Source organism: Psammomys obesus, unplaced genomic scaffold (genome assembly GCF_907164565.1).
Source record: "Psammomys obesus unplaced genomic scaffold, mPsaObe1.curated_primary_1811, whole genome shotgun sequence".
Lineage (NCBI taxonomy): Eukaryota > Metazoa > Chordata > Mammalia > Rodentia > Muridae > Psammomys > Psammomys obesus.
This window is the reverse complement of record NW_026596149.1, coordinates 6,875,670-6,902,000: the sequence shown is the minus strand read 5'-3', so window position 1 is coordinate 6,902,000 and position 26,331 is coordinate 6,875,670. Positions and strand designations below refer to the sequence as shown.

At 40.3% G+C, this 26,331-nt stretch overlaps 1 protein-coding gene across 1 annotated transcript in view; it reads left to right on the top strand.

The window, feature by feature from the left end:
• The window catches only part of Slc39a12 (solute carrier family 39 member 12), an 89,877-nt gene that overhangs the window by 41,902 nt on the left and 21,644 nt on the right, over nucleotides 1-26,331 (top strand). The window contains exons 8-12 of the mRNA XM_055593807.1: nucleotides 10,437-10,586; nucleotides 11,870-11,977; nucleotides 14,244-14,310; nucleotides 19,396-19,554; nucleotides 21,603-21,790. Coding sequence (XP_055449782.1) covers nucleotides 10,437-10,586; nucleotides 11,870-11,977; nucleotides 14,244-14,310; nucleotides 19,396-19,554; nucleotides 21,603-21,790 — 672 coding nt within the window. The remainder of the gene's footprint in view (nucleotides 1-10,436; nucleotides 10,587-11,869; nucleotides 11,978-14,243; nucleotides 14,311-19,395; nucleotides 19,555-21,602; nucleotides 21,791-26,331) is intronic.

Sequence of the window (26,331 nt, the reverse complement as noted above, 5' to 3'; positions counted from 1 at the left end):
ACACACACACACACACACACACACACACACACACACACACACACACAGTGTGATGTGCTGATTTTCAGGTAGATCTCTCTATTCAGGTAGAACTGAATTGAATGTTTAATTCCAGTGGGGCATGGGGACACATTGCTCCTTGCATGTGTCCTATGGTAGAGCTCATTGATATTTTATGAAACATTACTACACACACAGAGCTCCTGAGAAGAAACCAGACAAAGACAGAAGGTAAAATCAAACCGAGGTTCTAGAACAGAGCACTGGCATCTGGATATTCATCAGCAGAAGCTATTCAAAGTTTGGCTTTGTTTTCTGTTGTTTCCATTTTCTTTGATACTGATTATACCATATAATGGAGACATTCACACACCGTACTAAAATTTTAATGATTTTAGTTGTCATGACATTCCACAGACTGAGAGTTGAACTCGTTAAACTTCCAGGATTTCTCTTCAATATGTAGGTCATTGAAAGTTATTCCTTCTTTCAGTTTTAATTTTTTCTCTTTCTTGAAACTGCTTGATTTCCTCATGTAACAATCCTGATTTGGTTTCCCTCTGGTCTTCCCAGATCCTCCCCACATCTCTTCCCATCCAGATCGCCACCTCTACCCCTCCCACTTCTGCCTCTCATTAAAAAACAAACAGGCTACTGTGGGATACTAATAAAATAAAATATAAGATAAAAAGAAAAAAACTAAGCTGTTCTATTTGAACAAAACAAACAGGGAAAAGAACCTAAGACAAGACACAAGACTCAAGGACTCACTCATCCACACATTCAGGAATCCTATACAAACACTAAACTGGAAGGCTTTATATATATGAAAAGCACTGCAGGGTATAAGGAGAGAAAAATACAATAAAAATAAGATAAAATTATATAAGACAAGGAACCCACTAAGATGCTATTGAGTTCCTTTTCAGTTGGCCATCTACTGCTGGGCAAGCAGCCTACCCTTGAGTAGTCTGTTTCCCTCGTGAGAAACCCTTGGAGGAAGCTAAATTTTTATTTGCAAGTGACTATCAAATGGAGGTAGCATCTGGGTTTGGGAGGGGGTCTCGTGTCCATGACTTCTTTCAGCTCTAGGACCCAAAATGGTGCAGACCTGTACAGGCCCTGTGCAGGCTGCCACAGTCCCTGTGAGCTCACGTGGGACATCAGTTATGCTGGTTTGGGGAGCTTTGTTGTCTAGGTGTCCTCCACACCCTCTGGTTGTTACATTCTTTCTGCCTCTTCTTCCTCAGGGTTCTTGAGCCTTGAGGGGAGGAATTTGATGGAGACACTCCATTTGGGGCTGAGTGTTCTGAGGTCTCGCTCTGCATACTGTCTGTCTGCAGGTCTCTGTTTTTGTTCCCATCTGCTGCAGTAGGAAGCTTCTCTGATGATAACTGAGGAAGGCACTAATCTATGAGTATAGCGCAATGTCAGTGAGAGTAATTTTATTTATCATTATCATTATTATTATTATTATTTTTCAAAATAGCAGTATTTGGTTTTACCCTAGGTCTATCCCTTGGCTATGTAGTCTCAAGTTCTTGGTCACTCACTCAGTGTCAGGTATGTGTCCCATCTCATGGACTGGGCCTTCAGTCAAATAAGATACTGAATGGTTACTCCCACAGCTTTGTGCCATCACTGCCCTACCGTATCTTGCAGGCCAGGCACCATTGTAGTGAAAGGGTTTGTAGTTGGCTTGGTGTTTATGTTCCTCTTTTGATAGCACGAAGAGTACCTTCCTGCACCAAAGACGCCTGCCTATAGGAATGCGGTCTTTACGTAGGCACCAGCTCCACTTCTCCATGTTCAGGGGGCTGTACAGGTGATGGCTTAACAATGAAAGCCTTGTCATCGGTTTGTAGAAAACATCCTATAGTCGTGGCAACAGCCTGGGTTCCTTGGGGTCCCCACGGGACCCCTTTGGCTAACAACCTAATTAGATGTAACCTAATTCCAGTACTGAAAGCTTCACTTGGTGACAAGAAATGTCTGGTTGGGGGCTGTGTCTCTCCCATTGTTTGGTGATTTCATTTTGCTCATCTTCATATACGTATATATTTTAGGAAGCTTCTACTGGATTAGGTCTTTATACTATCCTTCAAATGGCCCTTAATATTAGATGTCCTTCATTCCCTTCTAATCTCCCCCTTTCTGCTTGATAATCAGTTCTAGTCTCCCACATCCATCCATAGCCATCTATTTCCCTGTACTAGGGAGATCTATCTGTCCCCCCACCCCTATACCAGTACCTTACTCTATGTCTAAATTCCATGGTAGTACAGATTATAGCTTGGTTATCTTTGACTTAACAGATAATTTCTACATACAGTGAATACACACTATATTTGCTTTTCTGGGTCTGGGTTACCTCACTCAGAATTATTTTTTCTAGTTCCATCTATTTACCAGTCAGTTTCGTGATTTCATTTTTTTTAACGTCTGAGTGATGGTCTGTTGTGTAAATGGTGGAAACATACCACATTTTTCTTTATCCATTCTTCTGTTGAGGAACATCAATATTGTTTCCACTTTCTGGTGATTATGAATAGAGCAACACTATACACGGTTGAACAAGTGTCTCTATGGTAGGATAAAGCATCCTTTGGGTAAATGTCTGAGAGTGGTTGTATTAGTCAGTGTTCTCTAGAGAAGAAGTACTCAACCTGTGGGTCGCAACCGTTTTGGCAAACCTCTATCTTCAAAAATATTTACATTATAATTCATAACAGCAGCAAAATTACAGTTATGAAGTAGCTATGAAAATAATTTTATGGTTGGGGTCACCACAGCATGAGGACCTGTATTAAAGGGTCTCAGCAGTAAGAAAGTTGAGAACCATATAGAGTAACAGAACTTATAGAATAAAGAATCTCTAAATACAGAAAGGAGATTTATTAGAATGACTTACGGGCTGCAGTCCAAATAATCCAGCAGTGGCTTATCCACTGGAATTAGAAAGTTCAAGAATCCAGTAGGTACTCCGTCCACAAGGCTGGATGTCTCAGGCTGTTTTTAATATATTCTGGAATCATGAAGAAGTAGGCTCTAGTGCCAGCAAAGGCATGGACTTTCTAGCAAGGCAAGGGCAGTCAGGCAAAGAATAAAAACTTTATTCTTTCTTATATTTATATAGGCTTTCAGTTTATTTATATAGTATATTTATATACTATATTTATATATATTTATATAGTATATTTATATAGGCCCAGTTTAAAGGTAGATCTTTTCTCTTCAAGATCCAGATTAAAGGTGTGTCTTCCTGCTTCAAAGGTACAGATAAGAAGTAGATTTTCCTACTTCAAATTAAACAAAGATCTCTGAGACATGTGCCCTTCATTTTTGGGTTTTAGTTACAGATGTAGTCAAGTTGACAACCAAGAATAGCCATCACATGTCTACCTCTTGTCAACCTGACACATAATTGTATCTTCTTATGTTGTGATTAATTTCCAAATGAAAACAATAACCAGGTCATAACAATGCCTAAGCACATATAACATTCCACACACAATCACAAACACATTATATACTTAACCAGGTTATAATTATATCCAACATGCTATAACTATCCCATATACAACTGCAAACATGTTATAAATTTATAACAGGTGGCAGTGTTCCTTGAGGGACATTCTTTTAGAATCTCAAATTTAAATATGGTAACCATTAATATTCTCTTAATTGATGTTTCATAACATGATAAGGAAATTGAGGAAAACACACATCTCTGCAAACACATTCTTAACAGAACATGACAGGAACACTTACGTCAACTATATTTCTCATTTCTGTAGCTGACCACAAGTCCTCAGCTGGCATTTATAACTGCCTCCCTCTATTACCACTTCTATATTTCCTCTATCCTTGACCAGAACTTCAGCAGGTTTTGGCTCTTTTTCTGGAGAAGTGACCCGTACCTTCATTCCTGATGAGGCCATGACCTTTGTCATCCTGCTTGGATTAGGCTGTGTAGTTTCCCACTGTCTTTAATCACAGGACACAGTAGCACCAAGAGACATCCCAAAGTCTCTTCTGTACTCCAAAAGTAATTTTTATTGCCTAGATTGTTGAGGAGAAATCCAATTTCCCCATGTTAATCTGGATCAATCACCCTAACAATGTTATTCCCTTCTTAGCCTGTTGGTTTAAGGGCATTAGAAGCCCAAAGCAGCCAGGGGACACCTGAGCTTCCAGTTCAATGACATATTTGTTGTAGCTCCTGGCAGGAGTCCTTCCCATCCTGGAAACCAAACTTCTAGGCCAGCTGAATTTAAGGTCATGGATCAGGGAGAAAACTTTTTCATACTGGGCCACAGGGGTGATAGTGGGTGGAAAGATTTCCTTTTCATCCCTTGATTCCTGGACCTGTAGATGCTGGCTGTGGGAGAAACTGTACCATATACTGGCTGTAGTGCTCGTTTTAAAAACTCTACTTTATTTGAGGTGTTTAGGCCTCTACCTTCCTTCCAGCCTCCTAACCCTACATAGGAGGGAGGTTAGGGGAAAGGGAGCATAGACCCCCTTTACTTCTCCCAGCTGTTTAGGGTAGAAGGGTCTTTGGGGATATACCAATCTTGGTCAACAGCAAACAGCCAGCAGTCTGCTCCAAACTGCTGCACCCCAAAGCGTTTCTTCCTGTTTGTCTGCTCCAAAACACCACACCATCCATCTCTGGTCTCTTCAAACTGCCACACACCACATGCTAATGCTGCAAGCCATACCTTCTCTTTCTCGGCTCTCATGTTTATACTCCAGATACCTAGCTTCTGTCTCTGCTGCGTGGGGCAGGCTGTTAACAGCTGGCAAAAGCCATGCTGTGCATTAGACAATTAACAGCTGTGGACAAACTATAACCCAACCAAAATCCAACACTTGGGATTAAAACAAAAACATATTTACATAACATAATTTTAGTTTTTAAAGAAACCAAAACTTCCATTACAACTGTGAGCTGATTCAAAGCTCCTCCTGAAGAACCTCATCCCAGCCCTCCAGGCTGCTGCATCTAATTGATGCAGTAACTGTGTCTTCAAAAGGCCATTCCATCTTTCTGTCAGGCCAGCTGCTTCAGGATGGTGTGAAACATGTTAAGACCAGGGGACTCCACGGTTGTGGGCTCACTGTCATACTTCACTGCTATGAAGTGAGTTCCTGGGTCAGAAGCAATGGAACTCCACAGAATATTGTGATGGTGGTAAGGCATTCTGTAAGTCCACAGGTGGTAGTTTTGACAGAAGCATTATATGCAGAAAAGGCAAATCCATAGCCAGAATAAGTATTTACTCCAGTAAGGAGACAGTGGTATCCTTTCCATTGGAGGAAATGGACCAATGTCAGCCTGCCACCAGGTCTCTGGCTTGTCAACCTGGGGAGTGGTGACAGCCATATCTGGGGCTCAGTGTTAGTTTCTGCCGTTGGCAGATCTGGCACCCAGCAACAGCTCTATCCAAGTCAGTGTTGGTGAGTGAAAGCCCATGTTGTCAAGCCCCTGGGTAACCACCATCTCTGCCACCATGACCACTTTGTTTATGGGGCCAACGAGCAATGGCAGGAATAGCTGGGGAAACAGGCTGATTGTCTAAAGACTGGGTCATCCTTTCTCCTTGACTATTGAATTCCTCTTCAGCTGAAGTCATCTTTTAATGAGCATTTACATGAGACACAAGTATTTTTATGCCCTTTGCCCATTTGAAGACATCTATCCAAAATACATCTTCCCCAAGATATCTTTCTCACCAATTTTCCTGGCATGTTCTTTCCAAGTCCCTGGCCATTCAGCTAATCCATTGGCTACAGCTCATGAATCACTGAGCAATTACATATCTGCCCATTTAGCCTTCCAAGCAAAATGTATGATCATGTGTACTACCTGAAGTTCTGCCCACTGGGAAGGTTTTTCATCACTGGTGTCTTTTAGGGTTGGCCCAGAAAAGGGATGTAATGATGCAGCTGTCCACTTCTGGATGGCGCCTGCGTAACGTGCAGAATGATCAGGAAACCAGGCCTTGTTCTTCTCTTCTTCAGTCAGCAGATCACAGGGAACACCCCACAAGGCTATGGATGCATACTTGGCTGCAAACGGCATTGTAACTTGCTTGTGCCTTCAGAAACTGCTTGGGCCCAATCATGTATATACCACATTCATTTAATAACAGATTCCTGCTGTGCATATCCTTCTTTATGACTTAGTGGGTCAGATAACACCCAGCTCACGATGGGCAGCTCGTGCTTAGTTATCAACATTCACTTAGCCCATTATCAACATTCACTTTCCACTAAGGCCAAGAAGATGTCTTTTAAAGGGAGAATGGTTGTCTGCAGATGACGGTAGAGCCTTGCTCCAATATCCCAAAGCCGGATTGAGGTAGATCAATTCCGTTTTAACTGAGGTAGCCACACACTCATCTCCACAGTGGCTGTACAGGCTGCAGTTGCACCAGCAATGGATGTGTTTCCCCTTTCCATTCTTGTCAACATTAGCTGGCATTGCCATTCTAACAGGTGTAAGATGAAATCTCAAAAGTAATTTTGATTTGCATTTCCCTGATGCCTAGAAATGTTGAACATTTCTTTATGTGTTTCTCAGGTGTTTGAGTTTCCTTTACTGAGAATTCTGTTTAGATCTGTACCCTATTTTTAATTGGGTTATTTTTTTGATAGCTAGTGTTTTGAGTTCCATATATATATATATATATATATATATATATATATATATTAATTTTTTAATCATTTATTACAATTTATTCAATTTGTATCCCAGCTGTGGCCCCCTCTCTCATCTCCTCCCAATCCCACCCTTGCTTTCCCTTCTCCCTCTATGCCACTCCCCTAGTCCACTGATAGAGGAGGTCCTCCTCCCCTTCTATCTGACACTAGCCTATCAGGACTCATCAGGAGCAGTTACATTGTTTTCCTCTGTGGCCTGGCAAGGCTGCACCAGCCCCGCCTCCACCTCCACCCCCGTGTGATGATCACAAAGGCTGCCACTGAATTCATGCCAGAGAAATTCCCTGCTCCCCTATCTAGGTACCACACTTGGAGACCGAATCTATGGGCTACATCTGAGCCAGGTATAGCCAAACTTTGGGCAGAGTGCAGGGAATCTTATGAAAGCAGGGGGAGAAAGAAAGACCTGGAGGGACAGGAGCTCCAAAAGGAGACCAACAGAGCCATAAAAACTGAGCCCTGGGGACCCTGCAGAGACTGATACCCCAACCAAGGACAATGCATGTAGAGAATCTTTACATATTTTTCATGCTAGTCACTTACCAGATGTGTAGTTGGTAAAACATTTCCCATTCTATAGGCTGCCACCTTATACAAATGATGCTCTTTTCTTGTGCATAAGCTTTTAATTTTTATGAGGTGCCATTTGTTAATTGTTGATCTTAGTGCCTGTGTTAATGCTATTCTGTTTAAACTATTTCTGTGCAATGAGTTCGAAGCTGTTCCCTATTTTCACTTTTATCAGATTCAGTGTATCTGGTTTTATTCTGAGGTCTTTGATCCATTTGGAGTTGAATTTTGTGCAAGGTCTTAATTATGAATTTATTTGGGTTCCTCTACATGCAATCTTCCAGTTTGACCAGGATCCTTTTTTTTCCCATTATGTATTTCTGGCTTCTTTATAAAACAAAAAACAAAAAACAAAAAAAACAGGTGTCTGTGGGTATGTAGATTTATGTATGAATTTTATTGATCAACGTATCTGTTTTTGTGACAATACCATGCTGTTTTATTAATATGAGTCTGTAGTACAACTTGAAATCTGGGATTGTGATACCTTCTATAGGTCTCTTATTATTCAGGATTGTTTTAGCTTTCCTGTGTGTGTGTGTGTTGGTTTTTGATGAGGATTGCACTGAATCTATGGATTGCTTTTGGTAAAATGGCCATTTTTACTGTATTAATCCAACCAATTCATGAGCATGGGGAGATTTTCTGTTATCTTTTTCAGTTTCTTAAGGATTTTATCAAAGAAGTCTTTTGCTTTCCTGATTAGAATTACTTACAATATTTTATATTATTTGAAGCTATTGTGTTGTTTCCAGATTTCTTTTTCAGCCCATTTGTCCTTAGGATACAGAAGAGCTACTGATTTTTCTGAGTTAATTTTATATACAGTTAAATATATATATATATAATTTGTTGAAAATGTTCATCAGCTATAAGAGTTTCCCAGTGGAATTTTTAGTGTCACTTATGTATACTATCATACCATTTGCAAAGAAAAATCCTTGACTTTTTCCCTTCCAATTTGTATTTCCTTGATCTCCTTAAATCATCTTATTGCTGTAGCTAAGACTTCAAGCACTATATTGCATCTGAATGGACTGTGGAAAACCTTGTCTTGTTTCTGATTTTAGTGGAATTGCTTTGACTTTTATTCCATTTAAGTATATCTTGTCTGTGGGCTTGCTGTAAACTACCTTTATTATGTTTAGGTATGTTCATTGTACCCCTAATCTCTCCAGGACTTTTTATCATGAAAGGGTATTGAATTTTGTCAAAGGCCTTCTCTGTATGTAATGAGATGATCTTGTGATTTTTTTTCTTTCAGTTTGTTTATATAGTGGGTTGTATTTATTGGCTTACATATGTTAAGCCATCTGTGCATCTCTGGGAGGAAGCCTACTTGATCATGGTGGATAATCTTTTTTATGCATTCTTGGATTGAATTTGAAAATACTTTATTGAGAATATTCACATTTATATTGATAAGGAATATTAATCTGTAATCCTCTTCCTTTGTTGGGTCTTTAAGTCAGTGGTCCTTAACCTTCTTAATGTTAGGACACTTTTAAGTTCCTCATGTTGTGGTGGCCCTCAACCATAAAATTATTTCATTACTTCTTCATAACTTTAACTTTGTTACTTTCTGAATTGTAATGTGAATATGTGATATACAGGATACCTGATATATGACCCCCAAAGGGGTCACAGCCACAGATTGAAAACCTCTTCTTCAAGTGGTTTTATTATAGGGATAACTGTGGCCTCATATAATTAATTAACAATCTCCTTATGTTTCTATTTTATGGAATAATTTGAAGAGTATTGGCATGAACTCTTCTTTGAAAGTCTGGTAAAATTCTGTGTTAAAACCATCTGGTCCTGGGCTTTATATAGATTTCTTTACTTTTTTAAAAAAATTCCTCTTTAAGGACCTTTATCATATTCATAAAAGCTATGTTAAGGTCTTTGTCTTGTGTTTCAGCTATATGGCAGTTTTTAGGGCCTTTTGCAGTTGGGTTACTGGCTTCTAGTAGAGACATACTCTCCTGGTTGTTACTGATTGCATTTTTATGCTGGCTTCTAGACATCTGAGTTTGGAAGACTGTATTCTAGGTGCTAATAACTGGTCTTGCCTTTGTTGTGTGGATGCTCTACTCCAGCCCCATGGTTTCTGTTGCTCTTTCTGGCTCTCAGGATGTAGTGGCTATGTGTTGCCCGACAGGAATTTTTTCTGGCACTCTGATAGGTATGGTCACTGGGGGGTTCTACATAAAATGTGTATTAGGAGCTAACACATAGGGATGGGTATGGGCTAGGAGGGTCTGCATGAGAGAGGAAAGCAGGCTGTTCTACCAGTCCCCTGGGAACGACAGCAGGTAGTAAGTGACGAGAGGCCACAACAGATAGTATGCTAGGGAGCTGGAGATGAGGCTGGAGAATTGGATATGAAGGAGAGGAGGAAAGATGAAGATCTGAAGCTTGCCTACCTACTTCTCTGTCATACTTGGCTGGTGGGTTTCCAGAGAAAGCCTGCTGGAGTTTGGGGCTGGAATAAGAGGATGAGTGGAGAAGAAGGTTGGAGGAGAAGCTCTGAGTTATCAGCTGAAGATGGGGACAGAGGTGAGGGACAGCAGATGGTCTGCTACAGAGATGGGGTGAAACTACAAGAGTGGTGCATCAGAGTTGGCAACAAGGATGGAGCAGTAAGGCTGGAGTGGCCTATGGGTTCTCTGAGAATGCCTGCTGGGTTTGAGGACTGGGATAAAGTGGTAAATGGGGGGGGGTTGGAGGAGAAGATCTGTGTTCAGCTGGAGACAGGACAGGGAGGGAGGAGAGGCTGCAGCAGAAGGTCTACCACAGAGCTGGGGATGCAAAAGGGAGATTGGCCTTTGGGAAGAGGAGGAAAGTAAAGTTAGCCTACTGTCTTTCCCGGCTGGAGTAGCCTGTGGGTTCTTAGTAGTGCCTGCTGGATTGGGGGCTGTGATAAAGTAGTAAGTGGGGGAGGGAAATTTGGAATGGAAGATCTGTGGGATCAATGGGAGATGGAAACAGAGGTGGGAGACTGAGGCCACAAATGTTCTGCTACAAACTGGGGATAAGACTGGGGGACTGGATTTGGAGGAGTACTGTTAGTCTACCTGCTTCCCTGGTCTGAGCCTTTCTTTGCTTCTTTCTCTGTTTCTTTCTCTTCTTTTTAGGTTCTTGGTTTGCATAAGCAGGAAGCAGAGCTTGGGCATGCTCATGAAAGCCAAGGTCTTATTTGGAAGCTGTTGGGACTACTTGGAGGCATCCATGGATTTTTCTTGATAGAAAAATGTTTTATCCTTCTTGTGTCACCAAATGCCAAGGTATATGTCTCCTTTGTCCTTTGTGTTGAGGCCTCATTATATGTATCTTGATTCCAGAAATACTTGTCTAAATGCAACAGTAAGTAGTATGTGGAAGTGCATGCCTTTCATCCCAGGTACTGGACAGGCTAGCAAGAGGATCACAACTTCAAGGCCAACCTGGGCTACGGAGGAAACTCTTAAACACGAATTAATTAATTAGTCTAGACATGTAGTTCAGTTGGTAGAGTATTTGCCTAGCTTGCATAAAGCCCTGAGAATTTGATCCCCAGTACTATATAAACTGGGCGTGGTAGCACATGACTATAACCCCAGCATCTGGGGAGTGGAGCATCCTCATCTATATAGAGAGTTCAAGGCCGCCCTAGGCTATCTCTAACTGACTGAATTAATTTAATTTATAGTTAACTTGTAGTTAAAAAATTAAAGGACTAGTGATCAGCTTGGTGGCAGAGCATTTGCCTCTATGTGCAAGAACCTGTGTTCAATCCCCAATACTAGGAAAAAAGTAGTGACATCTTCACAGATTCATCTGTGTGAGGGAAGGCACAGTCATTTCAACAAGAAGCAGCTCATTCTGACTAACATGTTCTTAATTGTAGCTCTTAATGTTTTTTAAAAGCTCATCAGTGGGCAGTTAATATTCTTGTTGCAATTTTCTGTTTACCTTCATGATTAGTTTAAAAAGTAAATCATTTTGGGTTTGGGGAGTGAGGGGGCGTAAAATCTACAAAGTATTCCTCTGACCACCACACAAGTTCTGTATCTCATGCATAAGTGAGGCACATTTAGGAATAATAATGACAATAACAATTAATAATACAATTTATGGTCCATGTTACTGGATGCAATAAAAGGAGTACAGATGTTCAAATGTTCACAAATGTTTTATTAAATAATGTAGTTAGGGAGATATTATCTTAGTAGTTCCAGGGTACAATACAATCGATAATCATTTCTTTCCTATATCATAGAGAATTACAAATAAAATTTTGTAAAACTGCAATTTTAGCAAATAAAGTGATAATCTTAACTACTTCCATTTCAGCCTCTTTCAATCACAGCTAGAGTTTCTGAAGTCACATTGTTAGTGCATTCTGAGTACGTGCAATGCTTTCCCAAGATTTTTTATTACATATTCATCACTATGAGGTTGTTCCAGGAGGTATTTTAATGTGTCCTCCCCAAAACTTTGATGAACAAAATGTTGAATAGAGCCATGGAACTGAAGAAGTCTATACGCGTGTGTTTCTTGCCTCTGACTACCTTTGCATACCTTACAGAGCCTGCCATTGGCTAACGGCCATGTGGGACATGACCACCGCCTTGCGCTCAACCCTGAATCAAATGACCACTCAGGAGGAGGCAAATCTCTATCAACCATCCAGCTGGTAGGTCAGTGATCTGATGTGGTCTGCAGACTCAGCTGCCTTTTCTTTACTTCTCGGTGCACAGAGGAAGCTCATTGGGGTAAAAGAGCTTCCTGATTTGCCTGCTCTTGACCAGAGAAAAACTGTTTGAAAACTTTGCCAAGCACTGGAAAGCTTCTTCCACCCCCACCCACAAAACACACTCTCCACAGATTTAAGTCACCACCATCTGCACTGTGAAATACTCATGGATCCGACTGACATAATAATTTTCATCACTTCAGTTATTTGTTTTCACAAGCCAGGTTACCTTTGGGTTTTCTACTTTGTATAACCCCAAGTCAGTGCTGGGCAAGGGATTTGTTTGTCTAAGATGAGAGTGTTCATTTCATAATCCACGAGAGAATTAATTTTGTCTAGTGATGTGTATCATAGTAAGTTAAAGGGCAGACCAATCAGTTCATGTCAGAGACAGTCCCTGTTCCTACTACAATGGAACTCACTTGGATACTGAACTGCCATGGGCTACATCTGTGCAGGGGTCTTAGGTTATCTCCATGCATAGTTCTTGGTTGGAGTATCAGTCTCAGGAAAGACCCCTGTGCTCAGAATTTTTGGTTCTGTTGCTCTCCTTGTGGAGTTCCTGTCCTCTCCAGATTACTGTTTCCCACGTCTTTCCTAAGATTCCCTGCACTCTGCCCAAAGGTTGCCCATAAGTCTCAGCACCTACATTGATAGTCTGCAGGGCAGAGCCTTTCATGAAGAATCTTAAATTTTTTGGGTCTATTTTCTCCTCTTTTTTTTTTTTTTTTGAAAATGTAGGTTGAAGATGGAAACTTTATTATTTTTCTTCATGTGTAGAGGTTCTGGAGGCTTGCCTCCGAATTCCATTGTAGTGTGTGATGATATATAGATTTCAGGAATACTGGACAAAATAAATATTTGAATATATCTTTCAGTAGAACCAGGGCGCTTGTGATTACAAGTCCGTCTCTGAATAAGGTATAATTAGCATACTGGATGCGTAGACAAGGAGATATGCTGTATCCTGCAGTTCTCTCCTCTTTCAGCCTTTCTTCTCCCCAAATCACCCACCTCTGGAATAACTGCTATTTCTTTGACTTATGAATTTTAGTCTTACTTTTATGTTGACAATGACAATGATAATTGGTCTTACATTCAACTTTTGTCAGTTCTACAACATTGGCTGATAGAATTTGATGCATAGGCTTTTTAAAAGAAGTATTTAGTTGTGGATAAAATGCATCCTTGGTGGGTCTCCATTCATGCAGCTAAGGGAAGTTATAAATCCCTGGGGTGGGACTTTTTTGTGCTGTGACTGCTGTGGGATCACTCAGGTTCCTGTAGGTACCCTTTCACTCAGATGCTTGTAAGTAAGCCCAATAAGCTCGCTGGTTAGCCAAACTGGACTTGAGTAGAATGGTTATTTGAAATGTGTCCTCTTCATAACTCAGAGTAACCACAGAGAATGTGGACCAGAAATTGCACTACATATGGTCTAATCTCTGAAATTAAAATCATAACTCATGCATATGGCAATTTAAAAATCTCATAAAGTGAGGCTGGAGAGATGGCTCAGAGGTTAAGAGCACTGTCTGCTCTTCCAGAGGTCCTGAGTTCAATTCCCAGCAACCACATGGTGGCTCCCAACCATCTATAATAAGATCTGGTGCCCTCTTCTGGCATGCAGGTGTACATGCAAATAGAGCACTCATGTAAATTAAAGAACTAGATCTTAAAAAAAAAAGTTGAAGACTGGATAATCTAGTCCTCTTTTGTATCTAGACTTTTGTATTAGACTTTGTATATGGTATTTTTTTTCTTACTGACTGGCAAAGCAATAAAGAGAGCCATGGAGTGACACAATGCATTGAGTTGGCTTGGGTTTTTCTCCTATACCTGAGGGCACCATCCATCCACTTATGAACTGAGAGATGAATCCAAGGACAGCCTTTGCAAGACATGCCAAACTAGGTCAAGAACCAGTTTCTAAACTTTTGTCTTCAGTAAAGGCTTCTGTGACATAAAGAATTTGAATGAACTACAGGCCAGCTGAGAAGCATTCAGTCCTCTGTGGAGGATGTACTTTCTCCCTACACATGACAGTCCTTGTACTTTATGGTGAATATGTAAGATGTCAGTTCAGATATGGATCTGGAGTAGTAAAATGTCCTTTAAACGTCAGTGTAATTCTTTAGCTGTCTCAGGTTCCAACCTAAGGTGATGGTTACTCACTTTTCACTGATTATATTTTAATTCAACATAGAAAGGCCCAGAAGATTCACAGCCAGCTGAGCCAACCATAGGTGATGTGCCAGCCTCCAAAAGAAACTGTAAGTACCAGTTTTACATAGTTAAAACTTAAGTATAAAAAGTGGTATAGAAAAAGATTATATCTGTTTTTAAACAAATAATGTCAAAATCAATGAGACCACATAGTAGAACTCTGTTTCATGGTGAAAAGCTTTGCAATAAGATCTTCAGTGAGCACCCATTCTTGTCTGCCTCCCAAGGACACCACAAACCAAGCTGAACTTTATTCCATTCATGCATACATATTCATTCATGCATTTATCAATGGGTTCTCTTAATTTTTTTATTTATTTAGAGTATACTTTGTGGAGTTGAGGCTGCAGCTCCATAGTAGGGCATTTGCCTGGTAGAGATAAGGCCATGGAATTGATCACCACCATGGAAAAATTGTCTGAAGATGTGCTGTGCTTGAGACCTTGTGTGTGCGCCGGAGAATTGAACAAGCATGTTCATGTTCATGTTCATTGACTGTAGTTTACCATGTAGTTTGGACTGTAAACACTAGTAAGAATAAACACATATTACTACTCTACTTGTTATTATGACAGCACTTGCTCTGTTTTAGTGATAGTGTCATGAAATTTACAAATTTGGTTCGAAACAGTAATTTCATATTCGGTCCCATTTTGCTTTCAGGATGTTGTTTAGTTCTTTTGTAAATTGATTCAAAATTTTAATGTGTGTATTTTGTCTGCATATACATAAGGGCCCTTGGGAGCTAGAGGAGGGTTTCAGATCCCTTGGAATTGGAGTTAAAAGTGGTTGTGAGCCACCATGTAGGTGCTGGGAATCAAACTTTGATCTTCTGAAAGAGCAGCTAGTGTTCCTACCTGCTGAGCCATGTCTACAGCTCAAGGATATTATTTAATTCTTGTATAATTCTTAGTTCCAGTATGAATTTGGAATGTTTGGCACATAGTGGGTCTACATCAGACTTTGCTGTTTTTACTTTTGAAATAAAGGAAAGGGGGGGGGGAAAGATATGACAAGTTGAATTAGGAGCAGAGTATGGAAACTACACCAGGGAGCAACAATCATTTCACGCAAATAATCTTCTCCCACAGGTATCAAGCTTGGCATACAGAATGAACAGTGAGCAAATCCAAATTAGCACGTATAGCTGCCCTTTGCCAGGAAAACACTGAGTTAGCTTTGACTATGTGATTACTTGTTTTATATTACCTTGTTGGTAGTACTCCACTTGTATTTCAGAAGACAGGATGTGAAAATCCTGTCCAAGGTCTGATTTAAATAAACAAAACCCCAAAACATATTAGTTCTAGCCCATGCTTCATGGTGGAAAATATCAGATAGTTCAGGATGCGTGACCCTGAAGACTGCCAGGTACATTAACAAAGGTGAAATATTAGAGTTAGTTTGGTATCAAGTATGTTAAATTATTGGCAAATGCTTATCTTCCACTAACTGCTTAAATGATCTTGCTGAATATGCAAATTTTCAAATATGTGTTCTTTGTGGCTTGCTTGCAAATGTGCAAAGACAAACGTGTTTTTCTTTCTTCTTATATACCCACATTGTGATATTTAGAAGCCTATAATCAGAGATAATAAAGTGATAGACAAGGAAAATAGGCAACACTGTTTCCTAGAAAGAGCTACATCACCGAAATGCTGAAGTGGAATATATTTTATCAGTATTAAAACTGCATGTAGGCATAAGGAAAACGGAGTTTTATTCACAGGCAGCTGGGCTGAAATGTGTTGCTTTAAATTGAATTATTTTACAAAGAGAAACTTTGTTTTTGGAAATTGGCAGGAGCAGCTAAGTGATATCATAGTGTCATCAGAGTCTGAGAACTTTCGGGTCAATGTTGAGCTCAGAAATTTGGTATTTATCCTGTGTGTTTATGATCACTTCCTGAACTCTCTCCAGTTTTAACCTGAGTTAATAAACCCTGAGCAAGATGTTAGTTTGTTCTGTACTTCTATTTTTCTCAGACTGGAGAGTAAACCTAGTCCCTCATACATGCCAGATGAGAGCTCCACCACTGAGAACAGTTCTTAATATTACAAACCAGTATGAGCTTATAAGTAAATGTCATTGTTTTCTTCATAGTGAAACCTGTTCTTTTAAAAATTATTATTATTATTATTATTATTATTACAATTTATTCACTTTGTATCCTGGCTGCAGCACCTTCCCTCATCTCCTCCCAGTCCCACACTTCCTCCCTCTTCACCCTGATATCCTTCCCCTAGTCCACTGATAGCGACCCTAGACTATCAGGTCTCATCAGGACTGTCAGTATCCTCTTTCTCTGTAGCCTAGTAAGGCTAAGGCCACCCTGTCAGGGAGAGTAAATTTCATTGTTAGCTTCTTTAGGCCTGTGGATTCTAGTACGGTTTCTCGTATTATACGGCTAATATCTGCTTATAAATGAGTTTATACCATGCTTCTCTTTCAGGATCTGGATTTCCTCATTCATGATGATCTTTTCCATATTTATCCATTTGCCTGCAAATTTCATGATGTCCTTGTTTTTAATAGCGGAATAGTATTCCATTATGTAGATGTACCACAGTTTCTTTATCTGTTCTTTGGTTGAGGGAAGTCTGGGTTGTTTCTAGTTTCTGGCTATTATGAATAAAGCCGTTATGAACACAGTTGAGCAATTATCTTTGTTGTATGGTGAAGCATATTTTGGGTATATGATGTAGTCATAGGCAGCTCAGTCTCCATGTGGGCTCCCTAGCAAGAGGATCAGAGAATCTCTCTTACATGGGCTCCGTTGCCTGGCAGGATGGCCTTACCAGCCCACAGATGAAGAAGATGCAGGAAGTCCTAGTGAGACTTGATAGGCTGGGGTCAGTTGGTAGGGTAGGAGAGCTCCCCATTTCTGAGGACTAGGGGAAGGGGTTCAGGGGAAGAGAAAGGAAGCGTGGGTCCGGGAGGATGTGAGGGAAGGGGGTATGATTAGGATGTAAAGTGAATGAATTTTAAAAAATATTAAATTTTAGCCAGCTTACAGAGGAAGAGGATCCAGGCAGTCCTGATGGGACCTGAGAGCTAGGGTCAGACAGTAGAGGAGGACCTTCCCTATCAGTGAACTAAGGAAGAGGGATAGGGGAAGAAGAAGGAAGGAGGGTGGGATGAGGAGGAGATGAGGGAGGGGGCTAGAACTGGGATACAAAGCAAATAAATAATAAATAATAATAATAATAATAATAATAATAATAATAATAATAAAAGAAAAAATAAGTAATTTCACAGGCCACTTTTGTAACAAGGTCAGTGCAGCTATTTCTTGCTTGAAAATACAAACTCTGACCATCATTTAAGTATACAGTGTGTCAAATCACATTCTTCTTACAAAATACCATGTTATATTAATGTACAGTACCTCTCATTCTTAGGCCATGAATGGCCATTGAACACAAAATAAACTCTTTGTATTCCTACTAAATACAATTATTTGGAAAGTGTATTTAGTTCTAACAGTGACAACAACTAGTACTTACACCTCTTTTGCAGCATATTTGAAGCTGAAGAGTGAAGTTTTAGACTTCACTATTGATGTCTACTTTATTAGCTGAAATAGCACAGTTCAGAACAAGTGTTATTCTCAAAGTACATTTTGTTAGTTGCTCAAGTCTATAATTGGGTTGCAATATGCAACTGAGTTTATTTAAATTTGGGTTTGTTTTTCTATTAAAACCCAAACCCAATTATGATCAATTAATTTATATTAACGACTAAGCAGAGAGCCTGCACAAAATAGAATAATCCTATGTAAATGAAATCTTATCTTAATTCAGTATCTAACTGGTCTAGTACTGAATGATTTTCTTTTGTTTGTTTATTTTGTTTTTGTTTTGCAGAAAGACAAGTACAGTGATAATTTACAAAGATAATATTACAAAGATAATTTGGGAGCTGGAAAAGTCATTTGTGGTTGTTGTGGACACAGTTACAGAGCGAACAAGGCAGTTTAGGAGAGTCATTAATCCCCAGTCAGATCAGGAAACACAATGATCTCATGAGGACAGGAAGTACATTGAGCAGCCTGATGCAAGATCATCAAGGTCAGAGCAACAGCTCTGGCTGGCCAACAGCATGCAAGTGGTCCCCCGCAGGGAGATTTGTCTCAGCCCACTAACACTGCTGTGCCTTACAGTTTCCTAGATGACAGAATTTTCTTTTCTAGTGTCTAGAAAAGAAAGGCCAAGGGGAGGCAATGGCCCATTTTCTGGTTCACTGATGGGTCTTCTCACTGTGCCCTTGCATGGCAAACAGGGTAAGGCAGTAGCCCCAACTCATCATCTAAGATCACTCTCAAGGCTCTGCTTCATCACAGCTTTACATAAGAAAGTCAAGTTACAACATATGAAGAATGTGAGGGTCATCAGCATCTTACACACAACACAATTCTTAAGTTTTCATAGAATACCTTACAAAGACCATGGCAGAAAGGATGTTAGTAGCTATTCACGGATCTACAGCACTGCTGTAGATTTCATCTTTGGCATACCATGTGTATTAGTTACTGTTTTATTGCTGTGACAAAATATTGTGGCCAAGGCAACTTATAAAAGAAAGCATTTAGTTGTGCTTAGTGCTTCAGAAGATTAGTCCATGACGGTAGAAGAAAGGCAGGAATAGCTGAGAGCTCTGTCTCAAACCACAAGTAGAAAGTACAGAAGGTACCCAGAATGAAGTAAGCCTTTTGAAATCCCCCCCTGCCTCAGTGATACCTCCTCCAGTAGAGTTATACCTACCAATCCTTGCCAAACAGTTTCACCAACTGGGGACCCAGTATTTAAACATATGAACCTAAGCAGGGGGAAGGGCATTCACATTCAAATCATCATAGCTTATTTCAATAAAATGTAGAAACCAATAGTCAACAGCTAATTTATTTTATAATTGGTCAAAGCGGTTAAAAAATAGTGAGTATTTCAGTTTTATTTGGTTCTACATTTTATTTCCAGCTCTGCCTTTACCTTTAAAGTAGAATTTATTAGGGCTGTTTAATGAGGTGCAGTATAAGAATGTTAAAGTGGATGGGAAAGGTACTTGGGTGTGAAGTAACCATGACATCTGTGATGCTTTATTAATACATCCCACTCCTTTGTTTGACTCTTTAGGCAAAACCATCAGCTTATTGGCAATTATGATACTGGTTGGTGATAGCCTGCATAATTTTGCAGATGGCCTAGTAATAGGGACAGCCTTCTCATCGTCATTGGAGTCAGGAGTGACCACAACAATTGCTATTTTGTGCCATGAAATTCCACATGAGATGGGTATGTGTTCCTGGTTCTTGAGGGAGTCCCAATACATCCCCACCAATAGTTTGCTTGGAATCTTCTCCAGAAGATAGTATTATTTTTCAAACACTCTCCATTTTTAATTTATTTGAACCATAAGCAAGCCATACCAAACCAAACCAAAAAAAAAAAAAAAACAATAAACTAAACAAACAAAAACATGTACTCTGAGATAAAACTCATGTAAAGTCCTTACCTTTTCCCCCAGGGTTAGGAATTATTCCTTAGGGATTCCAGCTGATTAGGTGTGGGAGAGCATCATTCAGAGAAATCATTCTAAAGAACTTTGGCAAAGACTTCAAAATTTGAATGTTCAATATAGCAAACATGTTAAGAGGGAAACTGCTGTGTCGAAAAACAGGCCTGAGATAAAACAACATTTAAATTAAAATCAAAGCATTCATCAGCCTGATTAATACAGAATAATTAAAGCTAAACATAAAATTGAAGCAACAGGTATATGGTATTAGACTCACATAAAACTACATAAACTCAATATTATATTTACTGTATAAACTATATTTACTATATAAACTCAATAACCTTGTACATTTGTCCTTCTTCCTAGAAACCAAGATTGACTAAAATAGAGTTCTCTGAAACAGCTTAGAGTCAATGCAGGGAGAGCTGTCTCTATCTGTGTCCTAGAGGGCGGGCTCAAGCCAGTTAGCTTTGTCAATTTACACTGCCTAGGATCACCTCAGGAGAGTGTACACATTGAGGGGTTGCCTAGGTGAGGCTTTGAAAGATTGTCTTCATTGTTCATTGATGGGTTAGGAGAGCCTAGCCTTTGGTGGACAGCAGCACTGCCTGAAAAGGTGTCCTGAGCCTTACCATGAAGCTAGCCAAGCCTACACTGGAGTGAGCCAGCAAGCAGCATCCATCCCTCCAAGGTTTCTGCTTCAAGATCTTGCTTGAGTTGCTGTCCTGACTTCCTTCCATGATGGACTGACCTGGAAGTATAATACAAAACAAATTCTTTCCACCCCTAAGTTTTTGGTCAGGGTGTATAATCATAACAAGAAAGAGGAAACTAGGACACATTCGTTCTTCTGCTTTCAAGTTCAAGTTCACATTGTCCCATGGGCCGCCCTTGCCCTCTTGTTTTCAGTGTCCATTCCCCAAAGTCCTGTTCCCAAGCTATTATTGACCCACTTTAGCCAAGGTCCTTTCTGAGCCCATTAAATTTTAACTGGTCTGGAAGTCAAACTCTATGGCCAAGTGTTTAGCTACTATACTAGTGGCCTGGTATTTGACCTTCACCTTCAAATCATTGAGCAGTGCAGGCCACTATGGTGGGATCAGGAGCTATTTCTGGGACCAGTTCTGCAATGGAATTAGGGAATGAAATCTTACATGCTTTCTCTATTCACTTTTAGCCTCTATTGTTGATATAGACTGAGAAATAAATACTCTAGATTTCTAGGTAGAATGTTCATCTTTGGACACAAAGGTATGGAAAGAAAATAACAGATGATGTTCTTTGATCATAAAGGTAGAAAACCATTTTCTACAGAAAGGTTTTCTTTCTCTAATCAACTTTTCAAGGATTTAGGAGTCTCTAATTATGTAGTTTTCCTCTTTCTCTACAACAGATCCCAATAAGTACGTCATAAAAGCCAATACAGTATCACTATTCTCCTGGCCAAGATCTAGGCCAAAGCAACAACAGAAATGAATGGAGAAGCTGTTGGCTGGAGGGTGCCTTTGTTTTGCTTTTTTCTGAGTTCAAAATGCCACAGGACATCAGGGATTGGAGAGCATGTTACAGACCCCTCTGGGTGGGCTGATTTAGGCAAGGGAATAGATCCGTTTCCAGCCTTAACTTCAACTAGGTAGAGAGCCGCAGAAATGTAGTTGGATGTGCCTGACTAACTGATCATTCGTCTGTGCTCCCCAAACCAGTTCCCTTCACCAGAATTCAAAATAAACTAGTAGTACATGAATTTATCACAAGCATCTTCAAATAAGTAATGGTGATGTTTTCTCTCCCTTCCTTGCTCTCCCCCACCCCCAAACTCCAGGAGACTTTGCAGTGCTCTTAAGCTCTGGACTCTCCACCAGGACTGCCATCCTGATGAATTTTATAAGTGCCCTGACGGCCTTTGTAGGACTGTACATTGGTCTCTCAGTGTCCGCTGATCCACGTGTCCAAGACTGGATTTTAACAGTGACTGCTGGGATGTTCTTATATTTATCCTTGGTGGGGATGGTAAGGTTTATGAGTTTTCCATTTTGTTTTGTTGACACCAGAAATGTAAAAACCAACTGAAAATGAGGGAGTAGGGGGAAAGTCAATTAAATTGGGAGAGTTGTAGGAGTTGAAGAATATAGATAGGAAGAATATAGAAAAGTAATTAGTCTAGAATCAAAGAAGGCAAGTCGTAGGCAGGACCATAACTCAAGACTTAGAAAATGCTGATTATCTGAAAGTAATGGGAGAGGAAGGAACCTGTTATCATGGCCCCATACTGGGCAACAGACTGTGGTGCTCCAACTTTGTATCTGTGCAAAAAATGCCTAGATTTGCAGCTGAAAATGGAAGTGCTCTCAAACAGCCATTCTGCCTACATAATGGAAAAAGTTTCAACCAAAATTTGTCATTATATTCACACTGTTGAACCTTTACCAACCCTAGGTTTTTAAAAAATATGACTTTATTTTTAGATATGGAAGGACTATCTATTATCTGGCAAAACAAGGAAGATTATGACAGTCATTTGGTGTCTAAACTTGAAACATAGTTCCTAAGGAGATTCTTGCTAATAATAATAAAAACTTGCTCAAAAATTTTCATTCTCTATAATCTTATTAGGAAAAATGGAACCTGAGAAATTTTACCTACTCCTTCTCTCCCAATTTCCTTCCTTATTTCCTTATGTCTTCCTTTCTTTCTTTATTTCTTCTTTGCTGTGTAATTCTGTTATCCATAAATAGGCCATTTTTCTTTAAAGTAACCTTTTGCTGGACTTGTTCACATTTTAAATATTTTTAGGATGGGGCTGGGAATATAGCTTAGTTTGTTGAGTATCTGGCTAGCATCCATAGAGCCCCAAGTTCATTCCCCAGCACTTCATGAGCCAGGCATAGTGGTGCACACCTATAACTCCAGCACTTAGGAGATAGAGGCCGAAGAATCAGGATTTAAAATTCATCCTTTATAACCTAGAGCCTTTACTCGGACAAAGCTCATGGTATCTCAATAACCAATTGGTTTCCCATAGTCGAGAGAACAGGGACTATCTCTGACAGGAACTCAATGGCAGGCTCTTTGACTTCCCACCCCCCAAGGGAGGAGCAATTCTGGTAGGCCACAGAGGAGGACTTAGCAGCTAGCCCTGAAGATACCTGATAAAACAGGGCCAGACGAAAGGGGAGGAGGTCCTCCCCAGTCCATGGACTTGGAAAGGGGCAGGGAGAAGCTGAGGGAGGGAGGATGGGATTGGGAGGGAATGGGGAAGCGGGATGCAGCTGGGATGCCGTGTTGATAAAATGTAAATAATAATAACAAACAATAAAAATAAAATAAAATTCATCCTTGGCTATATAAAGAGTTTGAGGTCAGCCTAAGCTACAAGCCTTGTCTCAAAACCAAACCAAAAGTCTTCAAGGGTAAAAGCTTAATTATCAACCCTCCTTGTGAATTAGAAGACAGAAAAAAAAAAGAAAAAAGAAATAAATGAATGGATAAGTGGATAAGTCAGCCGGAGCCAAAGCAAATTCTGTTATCCCTGGTTTCCTGGAGAAGATAGAGCAAAATAAACATCCCTTGAAGGTTACTTGTGAAGCAGATCCTTCGGGATTGACTAACGATGCTGCACAACCAGGTTATTTACTGTCCAGGAAGGAAGTACAAAGAGTTGTTTCATAAGAAAAGAATAAGGGAACAAGAAGTGCAGCTCCTACAAGCAGAGTACCAGAGTATCCTGACGGCAGATTTCAGAGAGGTTTCTGTGGTAGGCACCAGCGTTGGAACCCTGTGCTTCTGATCGCTGGCAGCTTTTCTTAATCACTGGGAGTCAAGTGGATAAAGTCAATACCAAAGATGCTCTATGTTTACAAATATTTTTTAAACATTTGCCACACTAACAAAATATTAATTTTGATGAGGCTAAAAGTGGATTTAATTCTACCTCTGACCTCTATCTTCCAACCCAAGGTCAGTATTACTTCTATGTTCCTTCCAAGGTAAGGAATCAGGATTTCTAACTATTCATAAATTAGAAAACACACCGCCACACTCCATCAATTGATGTGAGCTACCCATTGTTCAAAGGTCTCTGTCAGTCTTCAAGTTTACTTCTGAGCCTCCTGCTTCAGCTCTTTTGTCCTTTTTAGGTCACTTGGGGGCAGTTGTAGTGTTCTTTTGAATATTTTTTTAAAGTAGATTGGATTGCTATTCATGGCATGATGGATGTGTGTACACAAAGTCAATCTTTTCTTTGTTAGGTTAGATGTATCTCCAAAATAGATTTTGGGAGATTATTTGTCCCATTTGTCATGTGGAAGCCTAAGCTAGTCAGCATCCCGTCACAGTTATTGTTCTGTATCCGGTAAGTATAGAGCGAGAAAGCAAGGGGACTGATATCCTAAGAGAGCCCAGCTAGCCTAAAATTTGACCTTACTGCAACTTGCCATTGGCCAAAGAAAAGCCAGCTCCCTGGCAAGAAGACAGGAAAGAAAATCCTGTGAATTTCCTGGGGCTGCTTCTAAAATCCAGGTCGCTTGCTCTCACGGCCTTCGGAGTAAATTCTAAACAAATACAGATCTTTCACATAGCTGCGATTTTAACTGTTGCTGTACTCTGGGGCTGTGCCAAAGAAAACAGTCTGTCATTTAAAAAGAGGAAAACATAGTTCAGAGACTGTGAAGCAGCAAAGAAAATAAATGAGATTAACTGAAGGATAGAGGAACTCTCTTAGGGTTGATGCAGTTTGCTAATTCTTCATGTTTACCAGTCACCTTTGAGGAGAGTTAATGTGAAGAGATAAGCTACATGTTTGTTTGCCTCAAAGAAATGGAACTCCTAAAGAGGACAAACTGTGGGCAAGAAGGGGCCATTAGCAATGAGGTCAAGTTGGAAGGATGTCTTCCCTAGGGAAAACTGCCAGCCTTCATTCTCCCAAGCGGAGTGGCCTTATCCAAACCCATGGACTCCAAGTTGTGTTGAATCCTTTCTAAAACACATGAAGAGGCAGCACAGCTTTGTGTGGCCAGGGGAATCAGTATGCAGGTGTGAAGATCAATGTCCCAGCTGGGTTTTCCTCAAAGGAAGGACAAAGGCACAAGAGAAAATTCATTTGGGAGGAGATCTAGAGAGCAGGAGCAAAGAGTGGGATGAGGAAACTGGAAAAGGAGACAAGTCAGCACGGTGGGGCTTCTTCAAGTTGACAGCAACCTTGTGTGTGTTCCATCATTCACAACCTTCTATCACTGACATAGACTCTGTTGCCTGCTTTTGGATCACCTTCCTCTAGCTGGGCTGCTTTGTCTGGCCTCAGTGGAAGAGGATGTGCTTAGTCCTGATGTGTCTTGATGTTCTGGGGCAGGTTGGTAAGGGGGAGGGCTCCTTTTTTCTGAGAAGGGAGGGAGGAAAGGGTAGGATGGTGGGACTGGATAAGAAGGAGGGAGGGGGCTGCAATTGGGATGTAAAATGAATAAATACATTTAATAAACAAACAAACAAACAAACAAACAAAAACCCATTTCCCCTTCTGCCACTCAGAAGTGCTCATGCCTGCATTTTAATTTCAAGTTCCATATATCCAAAGTTTCTCTCTTGTAATAGCCAGCCAAAATGTCCACAAAGACTTAACACAAAATAGCCATAAAAAGGCTAATACTTTGCTCTTGAGGACCTACTTGCTACTTCTTAGACCACCAGAACACAAACTTGTTTCTCGTTACCTCTATAAAGCACATGAGCCAACTTGAATTGTAGGCATAATTTACATATCGCTGAGAGGTTTGAGCTGTTTTCATTATCCTCCATGGTTCCGCTAGTGGCCTGCTCACTACTGCAAGCTAGGGATACCGAGGGATGATCCAGGGATGCTCCTGGTTTCTAGGTAGGTTCTTCACAGCAGCAGCCTTGGCTCCTTATTGTAATCAGCAATGCCGCTGCCCATCGCCATAGCAACTTTCTTTGTTGGTTGAACTTCTTTGTGGACTCCCCAGATACTCAAATTGTAGTCATAGCTTCCAGTTCATTGAAATCTATTGTGTTCTCACTGCACTGTCTCCAGGAACAGTTAGTGGTCTGGCACTAACTAAGTTTATAGAACAGGAAGCACAAACATAACATGGAGAAACTAACACTGTTGAGGTATCAAGAGTTTGTGGTTTGTTGTTCTTGCTTCTGCTGTAACTTCTGGGACTCCTACACAGATGTAGTCAATGGGAAGCTTGGTCTTTATGTGGGTTCCCCAGTAAGGAGAGAAGAAGCTGTCTCTGACATGGATCCTGTTGCCTGCTTTTTGAACACTTTCCCCTGGTGGGACTGCCTCTACAGGCAACAGCAGAAGGATGCACTCAATCCTGATGTGACTTCACTGGGGTGGGTGGGACTTCCGTTTTCTGAGGAGGAAGGGAGGGGAAGGGGGAAGGAGAAGGGATGGTGGGACTGGGAGGAAAGGAGGGAGGGGGCTACGATTGGATGTAAAAGGAATAAATAATGTAAAAGGATGTAAAATGAATAAATTAATTTTAAAAGTATGTTTATAAACAAAAATTAATATTTTAAAAACTACTTTG